Source organism: Hippichthys cyanospilos, chromosome 8 (assembly GCF_059441005.1).
Source record: "Hippichthys cyanospilos isolate Australia breed blue-spotted pipefish chromosome 8, RoL_Hcya_1.0, whole genome shotgun sequence".
Lineage (NCBI taxonomy): Eukaryota > Metazoa > Chordata > Actinopteri > Syngnathiformes > Syngnathidae > Hippichthys > Hippichthys cyanospilos.
In genome coordinates, this window is record NC_142376.1 from 3,041,425 (window position 1) to 3,068,400 (window position 26,976).

Consider the following 26,976-nt stretch of genomic DNA (forward strand, 5'->3'; position numbering starts at 1 on the left):
AGAAATAAATACCTTGCTCTCTGTATACTTCATATAAATTATAAGAATGATTTAGGGTGTTTAAGGGATATTTTAATCATTTATTGTACCATCATTTTATTATTTTTCTCTTCTAGTTTGGCTTTATTGACTCTTTTGCATTGTTGTTTTTATGTTCCATTATACAGTATTGATGGTATTTTAAACTATACTATTTCTATTTTACTTTAAACAAATACAAACATAACAGATTTGGATTTTGCAGCGCTTCATGACCATTCCTTTTGTAAAACAAATGAAAAGAACCCGCTTCAAAAACCAAAGGCGAGACCTTTTATTTCCGTCAAACGTCACGTTTATCGACAAAATATTCTACAGTACTTTTGTTTTTCAATAAAAAAAAGAGGTTAGAACACAATAACTTTACACATGAGATGTGCTCAGCGAGTCTCGAAAAAAAGCTACAAAAGTGCAGAGGAAGGCTTGACTCAGCAATAATATTAAAGACAGACAACAATAGCTTCTCGTTTGTTGGTGGTGACCCAAAAAGGGTAAAAACCTGAAAAAGACACACACACAGGAAGTACAGCTTGGCCTTTTACAGCAATCCGTACAGTCGCTCTTTTTCAAGGCATATCGCCAGAACGTTCCGAATCTGGCAACTCACAGGAGGATGCGTGTCCATAGAATCACTCCCCCCACACACAAACACACACACGCGCACACACACACACACGCTGTTCTTGTGCGGACATAATGCATTCCATAACCCTAACCATGAGAAACAATTGCTGAACGTTAACCCTTACCTAAACGAAAATCCAATTCAAACCTTTACTCTAAATGCAAATCTTGACCCTGAAAAAGAGTTCTGAAAAAGACAGGCCTAAATGTCTTCGCTTCTCCAAAATATCCTCACTATGTAAAAAACTGAAGGATGTTCTCACAAGTATAGCCGTACAGGAACACACACACACACACATCAGGTAGTCCACCGATGATGAGTAAAACCTGGCCGGAACGGCAGAGGTCAGGGGTCGATCTCCACGGGAACCACGGTGAGGATGGCGTCCTCGTTGCCGCGGCGCACCACCACCTTGAGGCTTTTGTCCTTCTTGACGGCGGCGCTGACGTCGTTGGCCGTGGAGATCCTCTTGCCGTTGATGGAGATGATCACGTCGTGCTCTTTCAGGCCGCCCCTGCAAACGACGCAAATTAGGCAAGACAGCATTTGCATGCAAATGTCTATTATAAAAAAGATAAGAATAAAAGAACGGCAAATACCGTAATTCCCAAATATAAAACACACTTTTTTTTTCCCCAAAAAAATGTAGGCCAAAAGTAAGGTTGCTTTGGAAACTTGAAATTTTGATTTTGTTTTTTTGACGCAATTTGAGGAAGATTTATTTGTCACATAAGATGAATTTTGACGCACAGATGTAATTTTTTTTTATATCGGACGTATTCTTACTTACAATAATTACCGTAATGGTACGAGCTGAAGGGCGGACGCCAGTTGGCTGTTAGCAAAAAGTGTCTGTTGCAGCTAACGGTAGCTCGTGTTAGCTGAGCTAGTTACGGCATTATTTTCAATAAAAGAAGCGAGCAGACTGAACCGACGTCCGAGTTCATCCTTGTTTACACATTGCAAAAGTACTCAAATGTAGATTTTATGTCTCCAGATGATTCAATTAAAAGTTTTAAAGTATACAGCACGCGGAAATGTATTCCATTTGACTCGTGAATTAATTGTGGTATTTTGCCAAATACGCACAATCATAAACTTGGTGGAACACAGATGGGGTATTTGTGGTAAAATGAAACCGAGGAAAAGGAAAAACAACTGCTTCAGGGCCAACGTTACACTGGCGAGGCGTTCACGGACCGCTCGCTATGTGGGAAATCTGAAAGACACCTAACCCGCAACAAATTTATACAACTTATGCAAACGAACACCAGAAAATTTGAAGAATTTAGGAAGCTGAGATGAATTTTGATGCCTGTATCCTGACACGTTTGCCGTTGCTACTGATCACTTTTGAACATAGTCAAATGTGTTGTTTTGACGTCATTTTGTCCCTTTGACAAAAAATACGGAAACATTTACATTTTGTCTTCCGTTTCTATAATTGTTTTTCGCAAAACAAAATGCTACGTTACCTACACAGACACATAACTCCATCTTGTGATTTTCTTTTTCTTTTAATTTGAAAAAACAGGAAGTTGATGTTGGGCTCATCCGCGCACCCGTTCATCCACACCTGTTTCGGTCTTGCGGAGTAACGTGTTCATGATGAAGCAATCATGGGAACAATCAGACACACGCATGAAACAAAACAGTAAATCAGGAGTGGCTCATGTGGATGCAGTTAGCGTATTCAAAGGCGAAGCAGCTGCGTAATGAAGGGTGCCTTGTAAAACACGAACCGCCGCTGCCGCCCTTCCCACGCGCAAATTAGCACCGCGGGAGCTCCCTTCGTTACGATCATCTGTTCTATCGAAGGCTCGATGGAGCCGATACGCCAGTTTTAACTTAGCTCGCTAGCATAATGCTAGCACACAGTGTAAGATACAATGGATTGGCTAGCAAAGCTAGCATAACAGTTGGTGCTGCAAATGTAGACCAATACGCGAATTTTAGCTTAGTCCGCTAGCATAATGCTAACACAGCCTGTAAAACGCCATTGATTGGCTAGCTAAGCTAGCATAACAATCTGTGCCGCAACTGAGTTGTTGTGTTTCTTTTTTATCTCGTTTATTTTTCTATAAAATTATTTCCAAACGCGGTGTCCCAAGAGTCCTGACCAAGAGCAGGCAAAAAAAAAAAGATGTTCGATACCATTTTTTCAAACCGATACTAGTACAACACACCACAAGTACTGTTAATGCACAAAATTGTTCGAAATTTTACAGCTCAACCCTCAAATAGCCGATATATTCATTTGTGTCCACTGCAATGGACATCTATTTTTGGTCTATATTTATTCACTGGAGCTACCCTACTAAGTCCTAGTGTGCTCATTAGTGGACATGTTGGCTTTTCGAATGACGTCTCATATGCTTGGGTGGGATACAATATCATTTGCCGACACAAAATGGACAAAAACAGTGGACACAAATGAATAATCTCGGTTTTAGGAAAATGTAGCATTTTCCTTAATCTTTCATGAAATGAATGGAATGTTTTACATGCCAAATTTTGAATTTGTAGCGATGGCAAAACAGATTTAAGAGCGCGGTCGATACCCGTATCGGCATTCATCGCGAGCACCGATATACTGTAATAGGGCCGGGTATCGGCCTGATCCCAATGGTATCGGTAATCACTCATCTCTAAAATAAAACAATCTAAAATTATATTTTTCTTCAACTAAAATCTCTATTAGCGCCTGAATTGTGATTTTGCACTTCAATGAGTATAATTTGCTGGCTTCCTTAATTCATTTTGCATTGATTATTTTCAAGCGGTTGTAATTCAAGTAAGGTTGTTATAACGTATGTAATCCAAATGTTTGGAATAAAAGAGTCATATTTTTCTCATACTTGCTGTTGCTGAATATTCAAGTCTCTTCTAACATTTCCTACTAAAAAAGAAATAAGTAAAAGCATGTATCATTCCTGCTGATATCGTATGGGATCGGTATTGGTATCGTATCGGAAGTAAAACAATTGTGTTGGGCATGCCTTGATTTTCATGTCATGGCTTTTTAAAATCAATTAGAAATGAACTTTTTGGTCCATCCCAATTGTTATGGAAATATTCATCATGTTAATAAATTTAATTTCCCTGTACATAACACCGGGGCAACAACAAAGCCAACGTTCATCCTGTGGGCCTAGGGACCATAACGTGGAGCGACTGGGTCTAGAGCTTGTTTTGAAAATACTTATTATCCATATTAGAGCACTTAAGTTCTTGAATGATGTCATGTTGTTATATATCATTACAGGTGTTATTTTGAGACTTCAACAGTGGTGCCAGAGGTTGCCTCCAAGCCCTATTCCAACTCTGCTCTGTGGACTATCAGGCTAATAGAAGGTTTTCTGCAGCGAGCCCACGTACGCCCTTTGAAAGCATCAAAGCGCACCGCAGATATGTTATTGTGCCTTATTAGACGCTAACGAGGCCTGGTGGGGCAGAGACAGGAAAACCGCAGCATGGAGAGGAACCCTGCCGCGTGAGGTTTGGCGGGATCGGCCGATCTCGGCGTCTCTCGGTCCCCCTCGCCGCCCCGCTCTGTTGGAGTGGCTCCCATGGAGGAGGGGGGGGGCACTCATGGTTTATTGTTGATGGGAGTCGAGCGGGGAACCGGATTTCTCCATCCGTTCAACAATCCATCTATCATCTATCCCTTCATGTAACTTTTCCATCCGTCAATCCAAAATCCACCCATTCATGTAAATAATCTATTTATGCATTCATCCATCCATGTATCAATTCGTCCATCCATGAGATATATACATGGATTCCTCCATTCATCCCCCCATATCCATCCATCTCTCCATCCTTAAATTCATCTATCCATCCAACTAATCCATCTATCTATCCATCCATGTAACTCATCCATCCAAAATCCATACACTGTAACTCATCCATTCATTCATTCATTCATCCCTCCATATCCATCCATCTCTTCATGTAACTAAGCCATTCATCCATCCATATATATATATATAACTAATCTATCCATCCATCCATCCATCCATCTCTTCATGTAACTAATCCATTCATCCATCCATATATATATAACTAATCCATCCATCCATCCATCCATCCATCCATCCATCCATCCATCCATCCATCCATCCATCCATCCATCCACCCTCGATCCATCTGTTCGTCCATCTCTTCATGTAACTAATCCATTCATCCATCCATATTATATAGTTCATCCATCCCTTCATGTAACTAATCCATCCATCCATCCATCCATCCATCCATCCATCCATCCATCCATCCATCCATCCATCCATCCATCCACCCATCCGCAAATTTAATAAAGCAACGCTTTTAATGCCGTGACAGTAACAATACGGCTTTGTTTTCGAATAAAGACCAACTGAATTGACACACGACGCAAGATATTGCTAAATTGTGCTACACTGCTTCCTTTGCAAAAACATGTACGCCCTTGTTAACTTCCACACGCATGCGCATCATCATCATCGCGATAACTATTCGGACGACGAACCGAAAATCCTGTTTACGCCACCTATCGCCCCAAAAACTGTCTGCGGACATCACCCTAAACGTTGAAGTACTTCACCCCGTTCTCCGTGTATTCTTTACCCCGAAACGCGTTATCCTTTAGGAGGCAGGTGTGAAAAATCTCACTTACACCGCAGCCGGCGTCTTGGCTATGACTTCCATGACGTAAGCGCCGGAGGTGATGTCGGGGAAGTCTCGAAGTCGGCTCTTCAGCTCTTTGGCCAGTCTGCAGACGCGGAGAGACGAAAAAAAAAAAAGAAAACAGATGTAGAAAGTGGGCTCATCAATCACGCTATGATGTCTAGGCGTGCGGAGCGTACGCTGAAGTGAGAGTCATCATCCTCACGCCGATGTACTTCTTTTTCGCAGCTGCCGCGCCTGCGTGGAGAAAAGGACCGCATTCATCTGCTTGTCGCATTCGTCTGCTTGAGCCGACATATGTGACTCCATTCTTTGCTTCATCTGGAGGACTGCAGCGAATCGTTATGTCTATATGATAAGTCGGATGATTATTTGGTGGATTATTCCAGGAAATAATATGAGATTTCCATGTGGTTTCTGCTGGTGTCGGTAAATCTTTTTTTTTTTGCTTTTTAATGCAGTGACAGGAAAAGTACCTTGCTTTTTTTCAAATTGATAGCAAATCAATTGGAACATGAAAATGTATTGCTAAATCGTGTGTTGTTTTTTTTAATCGTTTTCTAAGAATGCATAAGGTTTCTTAAATCAGACACAGAGGGTACAGCACTGTTTTTTTTTCCTCCCTCATAGCTGGTAGTTGGCAGGAAAAAATATTTCAAAGGAGGTACAATACTGAAAGAATGCTGAGAACCGCTGGAATAATTGATAAATGTGTTTTTTATTAGGATGTATTATTATCATTTATTGGATTAACCGATAAACCAAAGAGCAATTGATAAAACAGATTAAAAAAAAACAATGTTTTTTTTCCCCTCATGATTTATTGTTTATTCAGCCGCTTCATGTTCCAATTATTTGCTCTTAATTTGAAAAGAAATAAATGCTGTTCCTGCCACAGCACTAAAAAGTGCATTATAGAAAAAAAACTGCTGAAAACCACAAGATTCACTGGTTAAAAAATGTGTTTTTTTTTTTTCTTTTTTATTAATTATTCGTATTATTATTGATTGGATTAACCAATATGCCAAAGATTAATTGATAAATACGATTTGAAAAAAAAACAACGTGTTTTAATCCGGATTTTCTGATAAAATACTGTCTTAATTTAGAAAACAGATTAAAAAAATAAAAGTTTTTTCCCCCCCTCAGGATTTATTATTCAAACTGAAGAATAGTTGATAAATCAGACCAAAAAAAACCTATAACATGCTTTTTTAATCTGGATTTTCTGAAAAATAAATAAATACTGGATTAATTGATAAAACAGATGAATAAAAGTTATTTCCCACATGATTTATAATTGATTTATCTGCTTCATGTTCCAACTATTTGCTCTTAATTTGAAAAGAGCTGCTGTTCCTGTCACAGCGCGAAAAAGCAATAAATTCGATTTACTGATCCCCGCAGAAACCGTACTAACTCATTCAATCCCAAAGACGTACTTCTACGTCGTTTCTTACAGTCCAGACATTCAATTAAAGGGACTTTAACCAATGATTTCAAACGACTTCATCATTTTGGCTTCGCATGAATAGAATGACCATTTGAAAGCCTTCCAGATCATAAAAGCGCCCCCTGGAGGCTCGTTGTCCAGCTGGCGCTCAACGTGACGCTTGGCATGGCTCCACCAATTATCTGCCCGTCTTCTTAACCCGATGCGCCCGTCGCCTTCGAACGGAAGCCAACAAAATCATCGGCGTTTAACTGCCACCTCTCCAATTAGCCTCACTGATGACAAGCGGTTTCCGTAAAACAACACAGCTGTTACGTCTTAATCCCGCCAGCTCTTTTCACAACACGCTTGTGGAAATAATTTAACGGTCGCTATTAAACACATCTTTTTTTCCCCGCGACCATATTCCACCCTGGAAGATGCCGGTTAACCACTTTCCTTCCGGGTGTTAATAAACAACGCCTTGGACAGTTCGACACTAATCCCCTCGGTTGTTTTTCTTCGCTTGATTCAAGTTATGAAGTTTTCCAGCGCCACGGGATTAGTCACTCACTGTGTTTCCTCATTAACTCATTCTATTCTTAAAACATATTCTTATATTCTTTAAAGGGGCAATGTGTAAGATTTAGACCGTTTTTCATTCAAAAGGAATGAATTAAATGTGTATAATTTTCAAAAACTTGCAAATAAATGTGTTCTTAACTGCATGCCTGCACGTTTAGGAACGAGAGCAGCACCAACGTATGTATTTTCAACATAACACGGCACACTCTGATTGTTAGAATATTGCACCAACGCAACAGTAACATGTGTGGTTGTATTTACTCGTGGAGAGTGCCCCCCGATGGCGAGTAAAATAGCAGTTCAAACTCAAAAATCAATAATCCTTTTGTTGGCTGGGAGATTACCCTCTGGTTGCTCTTAAAAAACTCACTAAAATGTGAGAAAAAGAAGCGGTGGTAGTCCCAAATTTATGGCATATTGTAAAAAAAATACTAATTGCCACTGCCACCCTTCCTACGAGCTCCCTTTGTTAGAACAATACCCAAATTTTAGCTTAGTCTGCTAGCATAAAGCTAGCACACAGAATAACATATATCTATATATGTATATAAAAAGAATGTAAATTTTCGACTATTTTACATATATAGATATGTATATAAAAATACAGTAAATACACATAAAAACATATCCAGTCATGAGTTCAGCTCACCTCTGGACTGTCTGTCATACGACTCAGCCAGGAACTGCTGGATCTTGTCAGAGGGAATGGCAAAGGAAATTCCCGCCGTCACTTTTAACGTGTTGATTCCGACCACCTCGCCGTCCTGAAAGTATCATTACGTCCCGTTTTAAGTTGAATTAGCAGGATCCAAAAGTCTCGCTCACAACACTAAAAAATAGGAATAAAATAATACCTTACCAGATTAACCAAAGGTCCACCGGAGTTGCCATACTGTGAAGAAAAAATGAAAATATTTTATGCTAGGTGTAGATTAGAGTATGGAATAAATCAGTGCTAACGCTGACTGAAATAGCGAATTGACCTAAAATTGACAACTAAAAATGTATTATTTTGCCATGCTAGTTTTCATACTTGGATGCTGGACCGAAGAAACTTCCGTTTGTTAGCTTAGCGCTAGCTAGCTAGCGACACGTGGGCAACTGGCATACATTTAAAACTTTATTAAAAACAAGCGTACGGCGAGAGGTCCTGGATGTTCAATTAATTGATTTTAAATCTAAAAATTAAATAACACGGCTACGTTAGCCTGTTAGCCGTAAACGTGAATATGACGGTAACGAACGTGGAGTAGATAACCCCATTTACGATAATGGATTTTTGATGGGTTCGATGGTTAGAAACCGATTCGGGTTACGAATCCAGACCGTAGTGTAAACAGTACGTTGATGACGTACGTTGATAATGGCGTCCGTCTGGATGTAGTCCATATCGGAATTGCTGAGGCCCAGTTCCCGGCCGCCCCTCTGGGTGGTGCTGACGATCCCCGTGGTGACGGTGTTCTGGAGGGAAAACGGGCTGCCGATGGCCACCACAAACTCGCCCGGCCTCAAATCCGAAGAGCGACCCAGCAGCAGCACGGGGAGCTTGGTCTGTTTGAGGAGATATATACGTATATATTTAGGAATATATTTAAATGAGAAACTTCTGACTTACCCGTTAAAGGAAATATACAGTATTTGTGGGAGAAAATCAAAAAATACGATAAAATCATGATTAGGAAAATATATTTGTAGGAATGCGTCCCTCATAAACTCCTCATCACATTATATGTCCGGTAACCAAATAAATCAGTTTTCAAGTTTCAGATTTAAATTGATTTCGAATATGGAGTCATAAGCAGCAACCGACCGGAAAAAAATATGAAAATGTGACTCTCATTATGACGTTTCACGCGGAAAAACAAAACCTATCCAACGACAATAACTCCGTTTCCCGCGGCGTCATCGCCACCGGCTAGCCTAGCTAAAAACGTTAGCCGGCGAGATGATTTGTCGCCTCGCTGACAAGGCATTTCTGTTTTGCTACACGTGCGTGGAAACAGATGGCTAAAGGGAAAAAAAAATAAAAGCGTATGTAGGTAAATAATGACGGTGCGGTCAACTTAGTTACAAACCGAGCAGCGCGGCGGCTAGCGCTTTAGCGGCGGACACACAGAGAAAGCTTATATTTATCCCGCCACGCTGGTGAAATCATCTCATACTGCTGGGAAGGCCGAAGTCAAACCGCATCTCGCTGCTGCCACTTTACCAACGCACTTCTTGCATGAAAAAAAAAAAAAAAAGCTTCTTTGGAATTCATTCTCGCTAACAAAAAAAGATTCTAAGCGATCGTAGTTGCCGTAAAAACAATTTGACACCATTTATCCATCGCCCCAAGCTCCATCGGCAGAATCTAAACAGGAAGTCGGCCATTTTGGTTTCGAAAGAGCCGATCCACTGGAATTCCACAGCTGGGTTAGCGGTGTATATCATTTTTACACGACGGTGGGAATAAAAGAGAGCAGCGTCTCCGGCGGGACATTGTGGCGTTTGTCTGGTCAACGCTGCGGTGTGAAAAGCAAACGCGATACCTGGATTCACAAACACGCCGTGTGTGTGCGTGTGTGTGTATGCATTAAGCGGGCAGCCGTCACAGTGTTTGACATGTGCAAACACAAACAGACGCCTTACACGAGTGCTGGGAGTCTCCATGGACATAAACACACACAATGGAGTGACTGGGGCAACAACTAAGGATTATTTTCATAAGAAATTGAATCCCATGATTATTTTATCCGATAACTCATTCACCGGCAGCGCAGTCGGAATTTGATTACCATATTTTCCGCGCTATAAGGCGCACTGTGATCGAATTTTAAAATGTGGTTGATATATAAGGCGCACTGCATTATAAGGCTCATAGAATGGAAGTTACAATAGTGGATGAAGTTCCGTTAGACATCCACTAGATGGAGCTGCGCTAAAGGGAATGTCAACAAAGAAATCAAATAAATCAGGGTTAGGGTTAGGGTTGGTTAATGCAAAATAAACGCCACGATTATATGAAAAGACGGTTTAGATCAATGCCAAGACCAATCAGAGTTCAAAAGAATATAATTAGGATTCAATTAAGTCATAAAAACTTAAAGGGACAGTGTGTAAGATTTTCATTAAAAAGGAATAAATTAAATGATTGTAATTTTCAAAAACTTGCAAATTAATGTGTTCTTAAACACCAATAGTATGTTTTAAAAATACTCATAGGTCTAGTTATGATGAAATTATATTACAGGGAGGCGGCACTTCTCTGGAGGCGGCCATGTTTGTTATAGCTATGGACAATGGTAAATGCAGCACCTGCAGCACCCCCTGCAGTCCGTGATGAAAACATGCCCAAATCTTACACACCATCCCTTTAAATAATAACATTAAAAACAAATCCATCTTAAAAACAACCCATTAAAAAAGAAAATTGAGTTTTGGAATCAAATCGCAACCAAAAACCTTAAAATATGTGATCGGTTTGCTGTCGATTTATCCTTCTATAGAATGACTGAAACTCATCAAGTAAACGGTATAGAACAAAACTTAAAACATGAAAAATAAAATATTGTGAATGACTGAATCAGTATATGTAACACTGAAAATAAAAGCATCGGTAAGTTATATTATCAATAGGGACGTAGACCCTCAAACAGACCCCCCAAAAAGATGGAAAATCCGTGTCAAAACTTGGCAAATGCATCCGTTTATCGGCAAGGTAACAGCACTCAGGTGTGAAGCTCTTTTGGACATGATCGCAAAGTGCCACAATTTGCGATAAACCGAGAGCTGTGACTCACTGCAGCCGTTCCGCAAGGATTCATGCGTATTTCACCTAAAGACACAATCGAGGGGACACCACAGATTACAGGACGAGAATGTGACACGTCAGGTCCCCAAAAGGTTAAAAAGAAAAACCACGATAAAGCAGAGTCTACGAGGTGAGTTGGAATGAACTTCTTGTTCAAACGTCCTAAATCAGACAAGACTCGGTTTTCTAACACTGAACTGGATTCTACGTATTATTCGAGACGTTTTTTGGCATGATTAAACTAAGATTGCGTTCTGTTTGATTGTAAACGGGACAATGTCCGAAACCAAGTCCGCTGTCTCAACTGGACTGGACTCAGATGTTTTAAACCGAACTGGACTCCATTTCTGAGCTTAAACTAGACTCAGCTATGAATATTTTGTTGTAAACGTGATTGATTTCAGGTGTCCTAAACTTGTCAGGACTGTATTGTCTCAATCTTGATTGAAATCAGTTCTCAACTGGACTGGACTCAGATGTTTTAAACCGAACTGGACTCCATTTCTGTGATTAAACTAGACTCAGTTATGACTATTTCTTTGTAAACATGATTGATTTCAGTTGTCCTGAACTTTTCAGGACTGTATTGTCTCAATCTTGATTGAACTCAGTTGTCCTAACTGGAAATGACTCTTCTGATTTGGACTGGAATCTGTTTCCTTGTTATAAACCCGACCGGACATTGCTCACCAAAACCTGACTGGACACACTTTTGCTAAACTGGAATAGACTCTTGGTGTCCAAAACTTAACTGGACACACTTTTGTAAACCGGACTATTCTAGTACTGCACTAAACTGGACATGTTTGACACATCTTCCAAGAGACACCTTGATTTGACATGGTTGAAATCTCGCGAGGACAACTGATATTCGCGAAAGTGTCCTGGGACTTACTTGAAACTTGACAGTTGACCTGAGACCTCCTTATGACTTGCACATATGTGAGCTTCTCCCGCCTCTGCAGGTACGCAGCTGCCATGGAAAAAAGAGCATCTGGGCTCAAAGCTTTATTGGCTTTGCTGCCTCGAGACGCCTTTAGAAAAACAATACGAACTCCTGTTTAATGGAATCCAGGTGAAAATGTAAACTCCTTGTTTACGGTATGTGCTACAAATGTATCGGGACCATTAGCCTTGACACAATATCCGAAACTGAACTCAATTCTGTTTTTCTAAGCTGCACTGGAGTTTGTTGTTTTGAATTGGACTCTGGTCTCGTTCTAAACTGGACCGGACTAGCTTGTACTAAATTGGACAATTCCCTGTTGTCCTAAACCAGGCTGGGTTCTTTGGTTCTGAACAGGACTGTAGCCATTTGTCGTAAATTATTCCGGATTCTGCTGTCCTGAAGTCGATCGTACTCTGTTGGCATGAACTAAACTGGACCCACTTGTCCTCAAAGGCACTGAACGCTTGTCCAACGTAAATAGCTTCTAAACTGGTTTGGACTGTACTCTGTTGTCCTTGTCCTTAACTGGATGGAGCACCGTTGTCAAAAACAAAATTGAACTGGACGCTGTTCTTCCAAACAGGATCGGATTGTGCTGTGAAAAACTTTACTGGACGACCTATCTTTAGCTGAACCAAATGTCCTTAACCAGACTGTGATCTGTGCTCCTTATCCTACACGGAATGGAGATGCAAACCTTCCCAAACTCGACTCCACCCTGTTGTCCTGAAGCGAACCATTAGAGCTTTCTAAACCGAACTGGACCCTGTCGTCTAAACAGGATTAGACTGTGTTACAAGACTACTTATCCTAAAGTGGATCAAACTGAACTGGAGCGTACTCTCTCATTCTGGACTCTAGTCCGTTGCCCTAAAAGGGATCGAACCGTCAGATCCTAAACAGGACTGGACCCTGTCGTCTAAACAGGATTAGACTCTGTTACAGGACCACTTATCCTAAAGTGGATCAAACTGAACTGGATCGTACTCTCTCATTCTGGACTCTAGTCCGTTGGCCTACAAGGGATCGAACCGTCGGATCCTAAAGTGGACTGGACTCCTTTGTCCTGAACTAGCTATAGCGAATCCGCAGTCTGTTTATTCAGAAGTCCTACGAACGAATAAGGCGTGTCCTGAAGTAATACCCCAATCGTCCCAGGTGTTAGTCAGAGCCGCCCCCACAAAGCTAAGCTAGCTCAGCCGCGCTAACGCCGTTGACCCGGGCGCATAAAAGCACTTGGGTTTCCTTCCATGTGCAGCCGCTAAAGGTCCAACAGTTCACATCTGCGTTTGATGTGTTTGCGAGCTGGCGAGACGCCGCCAAGGAAACCCTTTGAACTTCCCAAATCACAATGATGAGAAAGAGATGAGGCGTGGTGTGGCCATTTTCTTTACCGTCAAACTTATACTTACGCGGACCGCTTAAGTGACGCCGGCCGGCCACATGTGACCCAGAGAGTGGGCGGATTCTGTATGCGGACATGGATATGCGGACATGTGTATGTGGACATGCGTACGCACACATGAGTAACGGCTAGGACGGAGATTTTATATGCCGGACTCAATTATAATGTACTCCAGAGGCATCTTTCCGGGATGTTATAATCTCTAAAAGGGGACCAGGGTGTCAAGACCACCTTAGTTGAAAAATTAAATACCTCCACTCAAATACGGTAAAGGTGTCCTCTTTAATCCTCGAAAATAAACCGGCAGGCTCCTCCCCGCTTTTAACCGTTCTATTGACCAATCAATGCGCAGCACGGTCCCCCATTCGCAAAATTTTGTAAAAATAAAGACCTCCTCTCAAATAGACGCCTCTTTTTTTACCACGTTAAAAAAATAAATAAAAGCGTAGCAGTCATGTGTTCACTTTGTTCTTTGTAACAAATTTCTTAACTGAGTAAGTGGGATCACCCATAAATAAGTTTTTGGAGAAATAAAGGCCTCCTCTCCAATAAACGCCTCTTTTTCTACCACTTTAGTAAGAAATTTAAGGATGAGATGCACATTCTCTTGCTCCATGAAAAAAAAAATCAATCAACCAATCAGGGGACAGCAAACTCAGCCAATCACAAGAATTTGTAAAAATAAACGCCTCGTCTCGAATAGATGCCTCCTTTTCACTTCTTTGGGGAAAAAAATAACAGATAGGCAGTCACACGTTCTCTTTCTCTGTGTCAAAATTCTCCCCACCAATCAGAAGACAGCAACGTCATTTCAGTACATGACCTTTTGAAAATGTTGAATAATCTGAATGCCTCCCTCAAATAAACGATTGTCTTCTCATCTAGGAGACCGACTCATAACACCGCAAAGACGGTGATACCTCACGTCACTTTGTTAAGATGAGTTAAGTGTTCGGAATAACCACGGCACCGATACGGTTAAATCTCCCCTTTCCATGAAAAAGTCAAAAGTTTGAATCGCATCCACGCAAAGCGCGTGTGAACGTTATATTTAGTCAATTGTTTTTTTTCCCGGAATTTAGAAGTACTTTGGTTTACCCGGGACAAGAGATGACGAGATGAGCAAAGCTGGGGTCAAACGGAGGGAGAAATCCAAGTGATTCATTCGTCTTGGCCCGCCTGAGAAGGTCTTTCCACTGGTAAACACACTTGCAGCCTTCCATGTCCTTGCTGAGTCGTCTCACTCGACACACACGAACAGTATACACGTTTTTTTTTTCTTTTGTCCGCGGTCGCCGATTACCGAGGGATGCGATATCAGAATCTCGTATTTCCTGAGGAAACGTTTACCCGATGTAGCAGATAACGAGATAATGGCCGGAGCACATTTTATATACGGACACAGGATCTGATTTTTTTTTTCCTCCGGGCAAATAAACGCAGAGATGTTTCCCAAAGAGGCTCGAAAACCAAAACCAGCACTAGGCAGATTTCCCACAGAGAATTTGGGGTTTATAATAATACGTGCAAACACTCTGTGGGAGTCCTGAAGGCATTGCAGTGCTAGGACGCACGTTAGCACGTTAATATAGAAAAATTCATAAAATTCAAAATGAAGACCGAAAAAATGTCAAGTCTGACTGTAAATGTGTGAGCGTCACGTCTCATTTTGGACAATTTATTGACTTTGAAATGACATATCTCTCACAACAACAAATGAATTCATATAAATTGAACCGCTAATGCTAACATTCAGCTGCCAACAAGCTTGCTCACTTCCTGAATAAAAAAATTAAATTTCTTCTTTTACAAAAAATAAAAAACAGTCCTATTCTTTCAATAAAGCTATCAATTGATGTTAGCGTTGGGTTAAAAAACATATGTAGTCAGTAGCTAAATTAATGTTAGCCAACGGTGCTAACGCTATGCTAAGAAGAACGCTAGGCAGCTAAGCTAAAATTAGCCGATGATTCAATAGGGGTAATCATTCGACTGTGAATGCTTTTCTCCCTATAAAGTTTTCTTGAACAATTTATTCACTTTTGAAATGGACAAATCCCCAAAACAAAACATTGAATTTGTTTAGCTAGCATTGAAGTTGCCAGTAAGGTTTCTCACTTTCACTAAATTTCAGTATTCGAGCATACTCCTATCTAGAAACATAACAGACTCTTTAATTTGCAGTCATTTCTATTTTTTATTTTTTAACAGTGCACATGATCTGTAACCAGTCGATGCTAACGCTAAGCTAAAAGTAACACCGGAGAGCTAAGCTAATGTTAGCTGAGGAGTGCAGACAAACATGTATTTCCTACATAAGCGTTTCTTTTACCGTGTTCTTGGGCAATTTATTCACTTTTGTGCGTGTGAAAGCCTAGCGAATACAAATGGATTTGTTTAGCTAGCATTGAAGCAGCTAGCAAGGATTTCAACACTGGAGTAGCATACTTCGTGTATCAAGAAAGAAAATTTCAGTTATCGATCATTTTGTTTACTTTTTTACACCGCACACCATGTCAAACGCTTATGCTAACGATGAGCTAATACGAACACCGTTCATCTAAGCTAATGTTAGCTGATAACAACAATTTCATCATCTCATGCATAATTTTTTTCTCCCTGTACTCGCCGCGCTTCTTTTTACACACGCGCGATCCGGGCCAAGCGTTTGCGGCGTTATTCCGCCAGTAAAATCATGTTTGGCCTTGACAGTGAGAAAATCTAAGATGTGCTGCAGAAGCCAGCCCGTAAAATGCTCTTCTAAGCTATTATAAATCCAAGCTTTCAAGAGTCACCGGGCTTTCATTACACATGAATAAATTCCAAGCTGCTAAAGCTAGCGAATGTATCCACTTTGAGTGAAATAATGATACGATACGCGTCTTTATTGTGCGTCGCCACGTGCCACGGTCCTCAAAGTAGCCTCAGAAACTACATCTATTTTCTAGGCCGGCTGACCGCATTTCTGCCTTTTCTCCCCCGTCCCGTGTTCGTCAACCCCCATGCCCTCCGAAAACCACATACACCCCCCTCCTCCCCTTATTCCCGTATCCTCTGAAGTTCCAGACGTAATGTATTCCCCAGAGTTTAAGTGCTTGACCGCAAAACTCGGGAATGGAAGAAAGTCCACTTTCACCAACGGGGGACAAGACAAAGAAGCTTTTGCGTTTTATAAGGGGTTCTCGGTTTACGGCGGGGCCGACATTTGAGGTTATGAGCGGGGCGCAGTAAAGTAGTTTGAAGAATATGGAGCACGCTCAGTTAGCATCGGGCATACTGGTTTTCATTGCGTTGTTTTACATTTATGGAATACGTGTTTTTTTTTTTAATAAGTACTCAGAAATGAAATGCTTCCCTGCAGCAAAATAAAAGATTTCCTGCAACATTTAGCTCTTGAATTGAAACCTTTTGTCAACTACAAGTCCCACAATGCAAAGCAAGAACTTCAGGCTAAGCCACTCAATGAAGTCATTGATGACATATTTAAGGTTGACGTGTTTTGACAATCTATGCAATATTTTAACCTCCTAGTGTTTTTTGTATGCTTTTCCTTTGATATCACACATTCCAAAATTTCTTTAAATACTAAATTAGTGAATTACTTTATTGGGATTGAACGAGTTATTTATGTGCTTAGTATTATGGTAAACATAAAACTGTGACTAGTATTAAGTTGAGTCATTGGTTTTCTTTGTCTGAAAAAGAAAAAGAAACACTTAAATGAAAAAGAAACACTTAAAACAGAGCTCTTTCATTTTCCAGTTAATTTGCTCTCAATTTGAAAAGCAAACTGTCACAGAGTTAAACAGCTTAACATTAGATTGGCTGATACTTGCAATGAAGCATTAAGTCATGCAACGGAATGCAACAGCAGTCCAATGCAATTTGGAGTCTTTTTGGATTCAGTGAGGACAGCGCCGCCATCTTCATCTTTCCGTGTCCCCGCAACAAAAACAAATATAATGACAGCGCAGCGGCACGGCGTCTGAAGCAAGACGACCCGAGCAGGAAAGCCCCCAGAGGGAAAAGCCTGTCATCAAGCGCTTCTGATGTCTTCTGCCCGCCTTCATTACAGGACAAGACGGCCAAAAGAAAAACAACAAACAAGAAACACAACAAAGCCGCTCGGTCATCCAAGAACAAACTCATAAGTCAAAGCGCGATTGTTGAACCTTTTGTTCAATTTCCAACAAAAGCCCCCCCTGTGCTTATGATTTATTTTCCCTTCAACCACTTTTTTACTCAATTATTCCCAGCACTTTTGTATATTTTGACTGAATTGTGCTTAAAGGGGAAATCAATCCATTAATGTTCTCGCTGTATTCTCCGCACCATAAATTATAATGACTGGCCTATTTTAAAACAGTTTTCATATATAAGGCGCACCGCATTATTAGGCACATAGAATAGAAGCTACAGTAGAAGCTGGGTTTGCCTTATGCATGCATCTCTGCGCTAAAGGGAATGTCACCAAAACAATAAAGAAGCCGAGTGTGTGTGTGTGTGTGTGTGTGTGTGTGTTTGTGTGTGTGTGTGTGTGTGTGTGTGTGTCGGGGGGGGGGGGGGGGGTCTTATTCCTAGGTGTTTATCCTTGAGCATTCCTGCCCATGTTCAAGACTTTTTTACACTTCCACAACCAAATTCTCTCTTCCGAAACGGCTCACAACTGCAATCTAGGCAAGCTAACAGTTAGCCTAGCTTGTTTTCTTCTAGCGCTCTTCTTTGTGTTTTATCGCAATCTAATTGCCCTGTTAAATGCAATTCTATAACATTTTTAAAAAAAAATCAATTAAATATGTTACAAATGGCTAACAGGTAGCAAATCCTGGCCGGCCGCCACGAATTCCACCTCGGCATTAGCATGTCGCGTGAATGCCTCGCGTCCAGCAGACGGAGAAACAAACACAGACAGATAGAGCGAGTCTATGCGTTGTTGTTTTAATGCTCTTTTTCCCAGCGGCAAGTGTAAGCCTTTGACATTACGCTGGCTGAGTGGTTAAGCGCCGCTGCCTCATAACAACCACTGGGTTCGAGTGTTGGCACGGGGCCCTCATGTGCTGAATTAGCATCTTTTTCTCCGCGCTTATGTGGCTTCTAAAGCTTCCCCAAAACTTGCTAGCTTCACCCAAGACTCTAATTTGTCTTTAGTGTTTACATAAACGCTCATGTAAACATCCATCTGTTTATGTTTTAAAGTGCTTGTCTTCTTAGGGTGCGCCGGGCGATTCAGAACTGTGATGCAGGATGCTAAACGCTAGGCTATCGTGCTAGCAGGTACACAAATTTCGTGGTATCGCCTGGGCCGATTCTTTCTTCTGAAACGGATGCACGTAAGCCGGAGGAGAAGCTGCAGGAACTGACAACAGTACGCAATAATGTCTGTTCACCCAAGTTCCTCATTCACTCCCAAAAACGTTTTTATACGTTTTTTTTTTAAGGAGTCCATACATTTAATACCAGGTACCTATTCATGTATAATTTTTAGTGGGGAAAATACGGTAACAGAATTATTCTTACTATTATTTTAAAAATACGGTAACAGAAATATTCTTACTATTATTTTAACAAAGATGTTTTTTAGTCTGCCTTTTTCTGTGGCGATCAAAAGATCCTAAGCAATTTTATTGAACTATAACTTGCTTAAATACTTGAAATGAATATCTTCAAACACCGCTACCGATATTGACTACCGATAATCGTTATCGTCCCTAAAAGAAGCATATCCGTCAATCTCTAGTTCTGACATTTTGAAGTGGTTAATCTATTTTCACGCTTGTACGATTGAAATGTTGAAGCCTCGCCTGAACAATTCATAAACATTATACAATGCTTGACCGTGGAAACAGAACAGTCAGGAAAAAAAAATGGCATCCAACAACGACAATTATAAAAACCAGGACAGTTACTACCTGGAATAAAATCATTGTGGCAAGTAGGAGCCAAAAAGAAGCTAATGCTTCCCTTTGGACTGCACCTGTATTCTTACTTGACCCTCCAACCGCATTATTGTGATTTACCACCAGCAGACAACCACGCATGCTGTTAAAATGAGGAACGACTTAGCAGCGAGACCACGCGTTGATTTAGCTGAATGGGGCACACAAAGCACGCTTTGGGATTCCTGCGCATGAAACTCGAGCTTCCTCGGTAATAATCTTGCGATGATTGGTGTGGAGGTTTGGAAGTTAACCTACTGAAAGAAAACAGATACCGTATAGAAAAAGTCTAGACGGCGCTAGACACTGGGTCACGGCTATTATGGAAAAAAAAACAAAACAATTACTTTAATGTTGAAGCTAATGATTGATAAACACAATTACTTGGTGTTTAATGTTTAATGAAGTACCAAAACATGTGCACAAATATTCATAATTTGAAAACGCATCATTCCTGGAACTCGATGCTAATTTTCTATTAGCCTGTCAATGGAATTTTGCATTTAATGTTAGCATTAGCACCGCATAAAAATGAAGTATTTCTTGCATGCTGCCCATGTTGTGTTAAAGTACATGTGGTTTATTTGCTTGTATATATTGTACTGGAACAGGAACATTCACGCTAATTTCCAGGAGCATTTCACTTTATATGCTGTCATTAAGTTAGCTAACAACAACTTTTGACAAAATTTCAATCTTTTAAGGTTAAACAGATGTTTACAAAAATTCCAGTACATGCAGACATGTACTGTGGTCGTGTACCGCTGGGTAGACCTAAAGACGCTTCAATAATCACAATTACTAAGATTTATATTGAAATCATGATTAATCGTCATGATTATTGATAAAAACTAATGCATGAAGTTCCACAATCTACGTTCTGGAATCGTTAAATAAAATAGGCCTTGAGATCACACTACAAGTAGCCCCAAAGTCTAATAATTCAGAAACTTTGCTTTAAGTGTTTTTTTGTTTGTTTGTTTGTTTGTTTGTTTTTGTGATGTTAGTGGACAGATGAGATGACAGATGATAGATGACAGAAATCTTTTTTTTTTTTTTTTTTTTTAAAGTTGAAAAATACTCACTGGTGCTTCGATCTTGATGAGGGCGATGTCAGAGCGCTCGTCCACGTCCTTGATTTTGGCATCGTAAATAGCGCCGCTCTTGAGCTCAACTTTGACTCTGTGCTTGTTGGCCACCACGTGCGCATTGGTCACAATCTGACCGTCATCGGCCACCACGAAGCCCGAGCCGCTGGCCACGGCCACTTCGCGCTTGGAGTATGTCATCCTTCCCAGGAAAAAAAAAAAAAAAAAAACATTGGCACGCACGTCGAAGCCAAAGGGTAGATTTGCAATAAAATAAACAGAATATTAGGGTACTGTGCATTGAGCCTTGCGGGACGCCAGACTGTTTGTAACTTGAGAATTTTCTGTTATAGTTTCTACTCCACTTCAAAAATATCACTTTTGTAATATCCGTTTGGTTGCATGCATGTCTGCTTATTGCAAAACTAAAACGAATAAACCCAGAAAAGCTTCCCGGTGGAAAGTTTGCAGAAATTTCCTGGAGCGTGACCAGAAACGCACCGCCGGTGTCAAGTCAAACAAAAGCAGCAGCCCTTTAAATGAGAGACAGATCGGAGAGGGATGACTCAAGCCGGAGACGCTTCGCCGTGCAAGGCCAGGAGGAGCTGGGGGGGGGGGGGGGGGGGGGGGGGGGGGGGGGGTCACAGGTGATGAGGAGGGGTTGGGGGGGGGCTTTAAACAGGAAGTGAGAAGATAGAGGATGAAAACCACAAAATGTTTGGATAAGAAAGTGCTCTGCATTCTGGTGGGTGAGTACACAGGTGGGCTGTAAATTTGGGAGCACTCACCCCCACACACACACACACACACTCCAAGAAAAGAAAACACACAACACACACACACAGGTGCATGCTTCTTACTTGCGGTACAGCTCAATGTGAACCACAGCTGGCGCAATTTTCTCCACCACGTCGGCAATGAAGTTGTACTTGTGTCTCGGGCTGTCTGGGTTGTCCTGAGCTGGAAATGCAAAAAAAAAAAAAAAAAAGTAGGAGACACACACACGTTGGAGATGAGACAATTCAACACAAATAAAAGTCAAAAAGCGTCACGCTAAGTGTCTAAGAATATAAATAATTTTGTTATAAGAAGGAAGGAAGGAAGGAAGGAAGGAAGGAAGGAAGGAAGGAAGGAAGGAAGGAAATGACAGTTCGGTTGTGGTGCAGACTGTCTCAGCTCAGGACTCGCACATAAACACAATCACACAGACACACACACGCACACACGTGTATATGCACACATTACTAATATACATGTAAACCTATTCCATATCTGGACTCTAAATCCATGTTTTGACACTCGAAGGAAGTCTGGACTACCAAACTGTCCCCACAAGGACCAGCAGTCCTCACAAAGATAAAAACTCTGTATACACACAAACAAAACACACTCACACAGAACACACACGCACACTCATAAAGTTCACACACAGGAAAACTCACACACACAAACACATAACACAACACAAACACGCTCGATTACACAAACAAGCATACACACACAGTTTTACATGAACACACACAAACACACAGACTTACATACACACATACACAAAAAAAACTCGGATAAAACATAATTACACAAAGATAGAACACACTCACCTGCAATCGCACACAAGAGACACACACCCATTCATACACATACCCACACAGTTCTCTACAATTCTCTATAATCGCACAAAACAAACAAACACAAACAATACACAAACACGCAAACAGACACCCACTTAAACATACAGTTTCACAAACGCACACCAATTTATTACACACCCATACACATGAACAGAACAAACTCACACACAGAACACAGAATAAGAATACTCACATTTTCACACATTTACACACACACACACACGTAACACACTAACTTTCCTATTCCCTCTCAGTCTCACACAAACACAAAAAGAAAACACACACTTACACAAGTAAACTTACTGTTTCACAAACACACAAACATATTACAGTACACACACACACAACACACTCACCTATTCAAACTGACACACAATTGCACAAAACAGACAAACACACACTTCCACTTGTACAGTTTCACAAACAAACGCAACAAATGTATCACACACACATAAACACAAACAGAACACACACACCACAATAAGAACACTCACCTATTAAACATGCACACACCCTCTCAGCGTCTCTCACACGAACACACAAACAAAACCCAGACTCGCACTGACACATTTACACTTACTGTTTCACAAACACATAACACTCACATACACACTAACAGAACACATAACACACTCATCAATTCACACGTATACACACAATTGCAAAAACACTCACTTATTCATTTTCCGCACTCACAATCTTGTGCACAGACTCACACGCCAACACACACAATACAGCTAGACACAAAATTACACACGCTGACAAAAATGTACACAGTGACGCATAATCTCACACACTCAAATTCTCTGTTTTTCTCTCTCATACACACACACACACACACACACACACACACACACACGGCCGTGGCATTCCTCCCCCTCACCTTCCCCCTTATCTGCCCACCTTGGTCAGAAATATTCTGCATTTCTTCAAGTGACCCTCACACACACACACACACACACACACACACACACGCAGACACACACGAGGTTGAGGTTTGTCGGCGGCTCGGCCCACCAAGCTCGCGAGCACGGCGGCCGGCTGGGCAAGTCAGGAAACGTTGCGAGGTACACCTGCCAATTAAGGCGGGCGGCCGCATTTGGCAGCACCCCCCCCCCCCCCCCCCCCCCTCCAAAAAAAAAAAAAAAAAACGGCGCCACGTACTGTAAGCAGCCCCTTTCATCGGCAAATATCAGTCATTACTTGGCTTAGAAGAACCGAGGTGAGCTTGGATGATGGTAATTCAACTAAAAATAGCCTGGACCCGCAGGGGGGATTTTTTTTTTTTTTTTTTAATGATTGCGCAATCACTCTCACCTGATGTATAGAATTATATGTTTGGAATGGATGAACTCAGTGATCTGAAGAGATTTCTTTTCATCCTGTCACTCCATTTTTTGTCGTTAAAAGTTAGAAAGTTAAACAAGTTCTGGCAAGAAAGAAGAATTCAATTAACATTAGGCTTTTACGAGTTTTGATTGGCTGCTGTGGTTTATCTTTTGGAATGTGGTTTGTTTTTTGTTTGTGTTTAGGTTTTTTGGTTGTGTTGTTTATGTGTTTTTGTTGTTTATGTGTGAAGATTTTTTGTTTGTGATTTTTGACTTGCTGTTTTTATTATGTTTTTGTTTTGTTTGTGATTGATTTTCCTTGGGTTGTTTGGGTGTTTGTGATTTTTGATTTACAATGTTTTTTGTCTTTTGTATTGTGTTTTTATATTTATTTATTGTTCAAATGTTTTTTATAGTGTCTACAAATAATTTTTAATTTTTTTATTTATATATATTTTTTGCTGTGTTTTTGTTTGTAATTTTATTTTTGTGGTTTTTGATATTGTATTTTGTCATTTTTTTATGGTTTTCTTGTTTTTTTTTCCATTTGGGATTTTTGATTTTCTATTTTGTTTCATCTTTTGTAACTATTTTTTGTGCGATTTGTTTACTTTTGCTTGTTTTTTTTTATTTTTTATTTTACTGATGTGTCGTTTGTGATTTGTTTTTGATCGCGATTGTTTTTGTTTGCTTGAATTTTGTCTTTTCTGATTTGTTTTTGGTTGTATTTGCAATTTTATCTCTGCTTGTCTCTTTTTATTTGTTATTTATTTTGCTGTTGCTGTGTTTTATCCTGTACAATCGTGTATTTTTTTGTTTGTGATTTTCTTCGTTTTTCTGAGGAATTGTTCTTTTGTTTTGTTCATGAAGAATTTACTTTTGTCTTTTTCGTGTCATTTTCGATTTACTCTTGCGGTTTTGTCTGTTTGAATGTGGATTTAATCACTTTTGTTTGTTTGTTTATTTGTTTTTGATTTGCACCTCAGGGCCACCGTGGTTACTGATACATTTTGAGAAATGCGCCACTTTTTTTTCTTTTACAAGTTTATTAAGTTAACGACTAAAAAGGAGGAGTGTTAGGTTTTCATCCATCTGCCCTTCAATCATTTCCTCTTCAATCCATCCGTCATTCCTCCCATTCATTATCCACCCTTTCCCCATCAGTCTTTGAACTGACCCATCTTTATTCTAATCATCCTTCATTTCACCCATTCATCTTTCAATCCTCCCCTTCATTATCCACTGGTACTTTAATCTACCTATCCGTCAGACTGTCTTCCCTCTTTCAATCCATCCATCCATCCCTTCATCTTCTTTCTATCCACTCAGCCGTCTTCCCTCGCTCCCATTCATTATCCATCGGTGCTTTGATCTACCCATCCTTTCACTCTTCCATATTTCCACCCGTTATACACCCATTAGTCAGCCATCTTTACCTTCTGCCATACAGTCATCAACCGAGCATTCATCTTCTCGCCTTCCATACATTCATCCGTCTCCAAACATCTGGTGAGCTGTGACTCATTTTCAGCACAGTCAAAACCCAAACACAAGAAACGTTCCCACACGGGTCCGGAGTGAGTAATCTGGATGCCCGGGTGCGTACTCGCTGGGTCGCTGCAATTTGACGACTCGCCGATCCGTTCCCAAATCAGCAAATAGACTATCACCTGCTTGTAAAAATGCATCGACATTTTTTGCAGGCCACAGTAGTAGCGCTGAGAGCCGACTTTTGTTTTTAAGGAGAAAGAGTAAGTCTCCTATAAGGTAAATGAAAATAGAAAAAAAAATACATAATTCCCTGAAGTTAAGACCATTTTAAAATGATTTATAATCAGCCATCACATTTAATTTTCTTTTAGATGGAATAGTAAACTAACTAGATTGCTATACTACACAGGTGCAGTATTTTGTCCATTTTTGGGTCACTTTTTCATCATCATTCTCACAGTATTTTAACCAAGAGGGATGGGACACTCCTGATAAAGTGATAACTGTGTGGTAGCGCCATGTCGAATGTTGGCATGTTGTCGCCATCTGGTAAAATTTTAGCTCCCTGCTTGTGCTTTGATGTAGAGATCAAAGGATGGACTAAATACTGCATGATTTGACCATTTTTGGGTCATTTTCTTCCACATCATTCTCGCTATTGTTGAACTTTGACATGTCACCATCTGGGTGAAATTTCAGCTCCCTGGTGTTTTTTTTCAATGCTTTTTCTCTTTGATATGAATGCCTTTCACTATCTAGGTGAAATTTCATCTTCCATGTCTTCTTTAAATGCTTTCTTTTTTATATGAAATGCCTTTAGTGTAAAAATCGAATGACTGGACGAAATACCACACAAGGGTTAAAAATGAGTATATTCATTAAAACGTTGGGAACTAAAGTATGCCGGTCGGAGCCATAAAACTCCGGGCCCTGTTCCCACACAAACATGAACGCTCACTACAGATTTTCTTTTAAGACAGAAGCAGCGGAGAACATAAGATTGAAGACACATTTTTTTTTTTTCTCCAAGAGATGGATAGAGAAAGTCACGGAGGTCATTGCGTCGCATTCTGCCCGAAGAAAACGCTGTTTGTGATAATCGTTAACGTACGTCCTCGGCGTGCAACCGAATCCAAAACAAATTCCTAATGCTGGCATTTTCAGCCGTTGTGTCAAAAATATTTGCAGCGTCTGGAGTTTAGCTCCCTCCCTTAAAAAAAAAAAAAAAAAAATCTCCCTTGCCCAGTTTCCTCACTCAACATCACCATTCCTCATTCATAATGCGTTTAAAATGTGTGTAAATGCAAAGTTGGCCAATTTAACGCGGATATAATCCGCAGGGACGATGCAGTTTGGCCGAGTTTTCCCGCCAAAAGCAACAAAGCGAGATCACGAATTCATGTTTCAAACGCGGGTAAGTTAATTGAGGGAACGAGGGGGCTGGTTCGATTGTCCCGCTTTGCGTTAAAAACTTCCTTTCATCGCGAGCGTCTCCAGAGAGGCGACGGGCGGCGTTTTTCTTCCACTGCCAAACAAAACCTTCCACGTTTCTCTGCATGTGGAAATTCTCGCTGCAGGAGCTTTGCAGAAAACCAGCAGCCCTCGCCACAGGCTAGCCTGCGAGACCGTCGCGTTCCCCTCGTTCGCGAGTGACAAACAAACGACGGGCCGCCCCGACCGCCGCGCCCGCACCACTTTTTGATGTGCGTGTCGAGCTTCTCCCCGAAACGACGGGTTGCTAATTTTGTGTTTTGCTCCGTGCCATCTGCTCGAGGAGGGCCGGCGGCTTCCAATCAAAGGCAGACGTTCCGTCATGTGACTGCCGAGAGTGATTTAGGGTTTGAGGGCAGCGGCGGAGCTTGAGAAGGAGATGCAGACTGAAAGGAGAGCGACGACCGACTGGCCTTGGCTACGGTGGACGCCGTGGGAGGGAACAGGTGTTGGACGTTAGCCACTCCGGCGCGCCTGCTTCGTGCATCTAGTCGAGACGCGCTCGAGCGACGGCGGCG

At 41.0% G+C, this 26,976-nt stretch overlaps 1 protein-coding gene across 1 annotated transcript in view; it reads right to left on the bottom strand.

Annotated features, from left to right (window-relative positions):
• Nucleotides 1–289: 289 nt before the first annotated feature.
• LOC148419841 (serine protease HTRA1A-like) overlaps nt 290–26,976 on the bottom strand; it is a 31,494-nt gene continuing 4,807 nt past the window's right edge. The window contains exons 2-9 of the mRNA XM_088421887.1: nt 21,378–21,477; nt 20,515–20,719; nt 8,703–8,897; nt 8,206–8,238; nt 7,996–8,110; nt 5,509–5,566; nt 5,319–5,414; nt 290–1,178 (exon numbers count right to left, since the gene is read on the bottom strand). Of these exons, the coding sequence (XP_088278013.1) occupies nt 1,010–1,178; nt 5,319–5,414; nt 5,509–5,566; nt 7,996–8,110; nt 8,206–8,238; nt 8,703–8,897; nt 20,515–20,719; nt 21,378–21,477 (971 nt within the window). The 3' untranslated portion in view covers nt 290–1,009. The remainder of the gene's footprint in view (nt 1,179–5,318; nt 5,415–5,508; nt 5,567–7,995; nt 8,111–8,205; nt 8,239–8,702; nt 8,898–20,514; nt 20,720–21,377; nt 21,478–26,976) is intronic.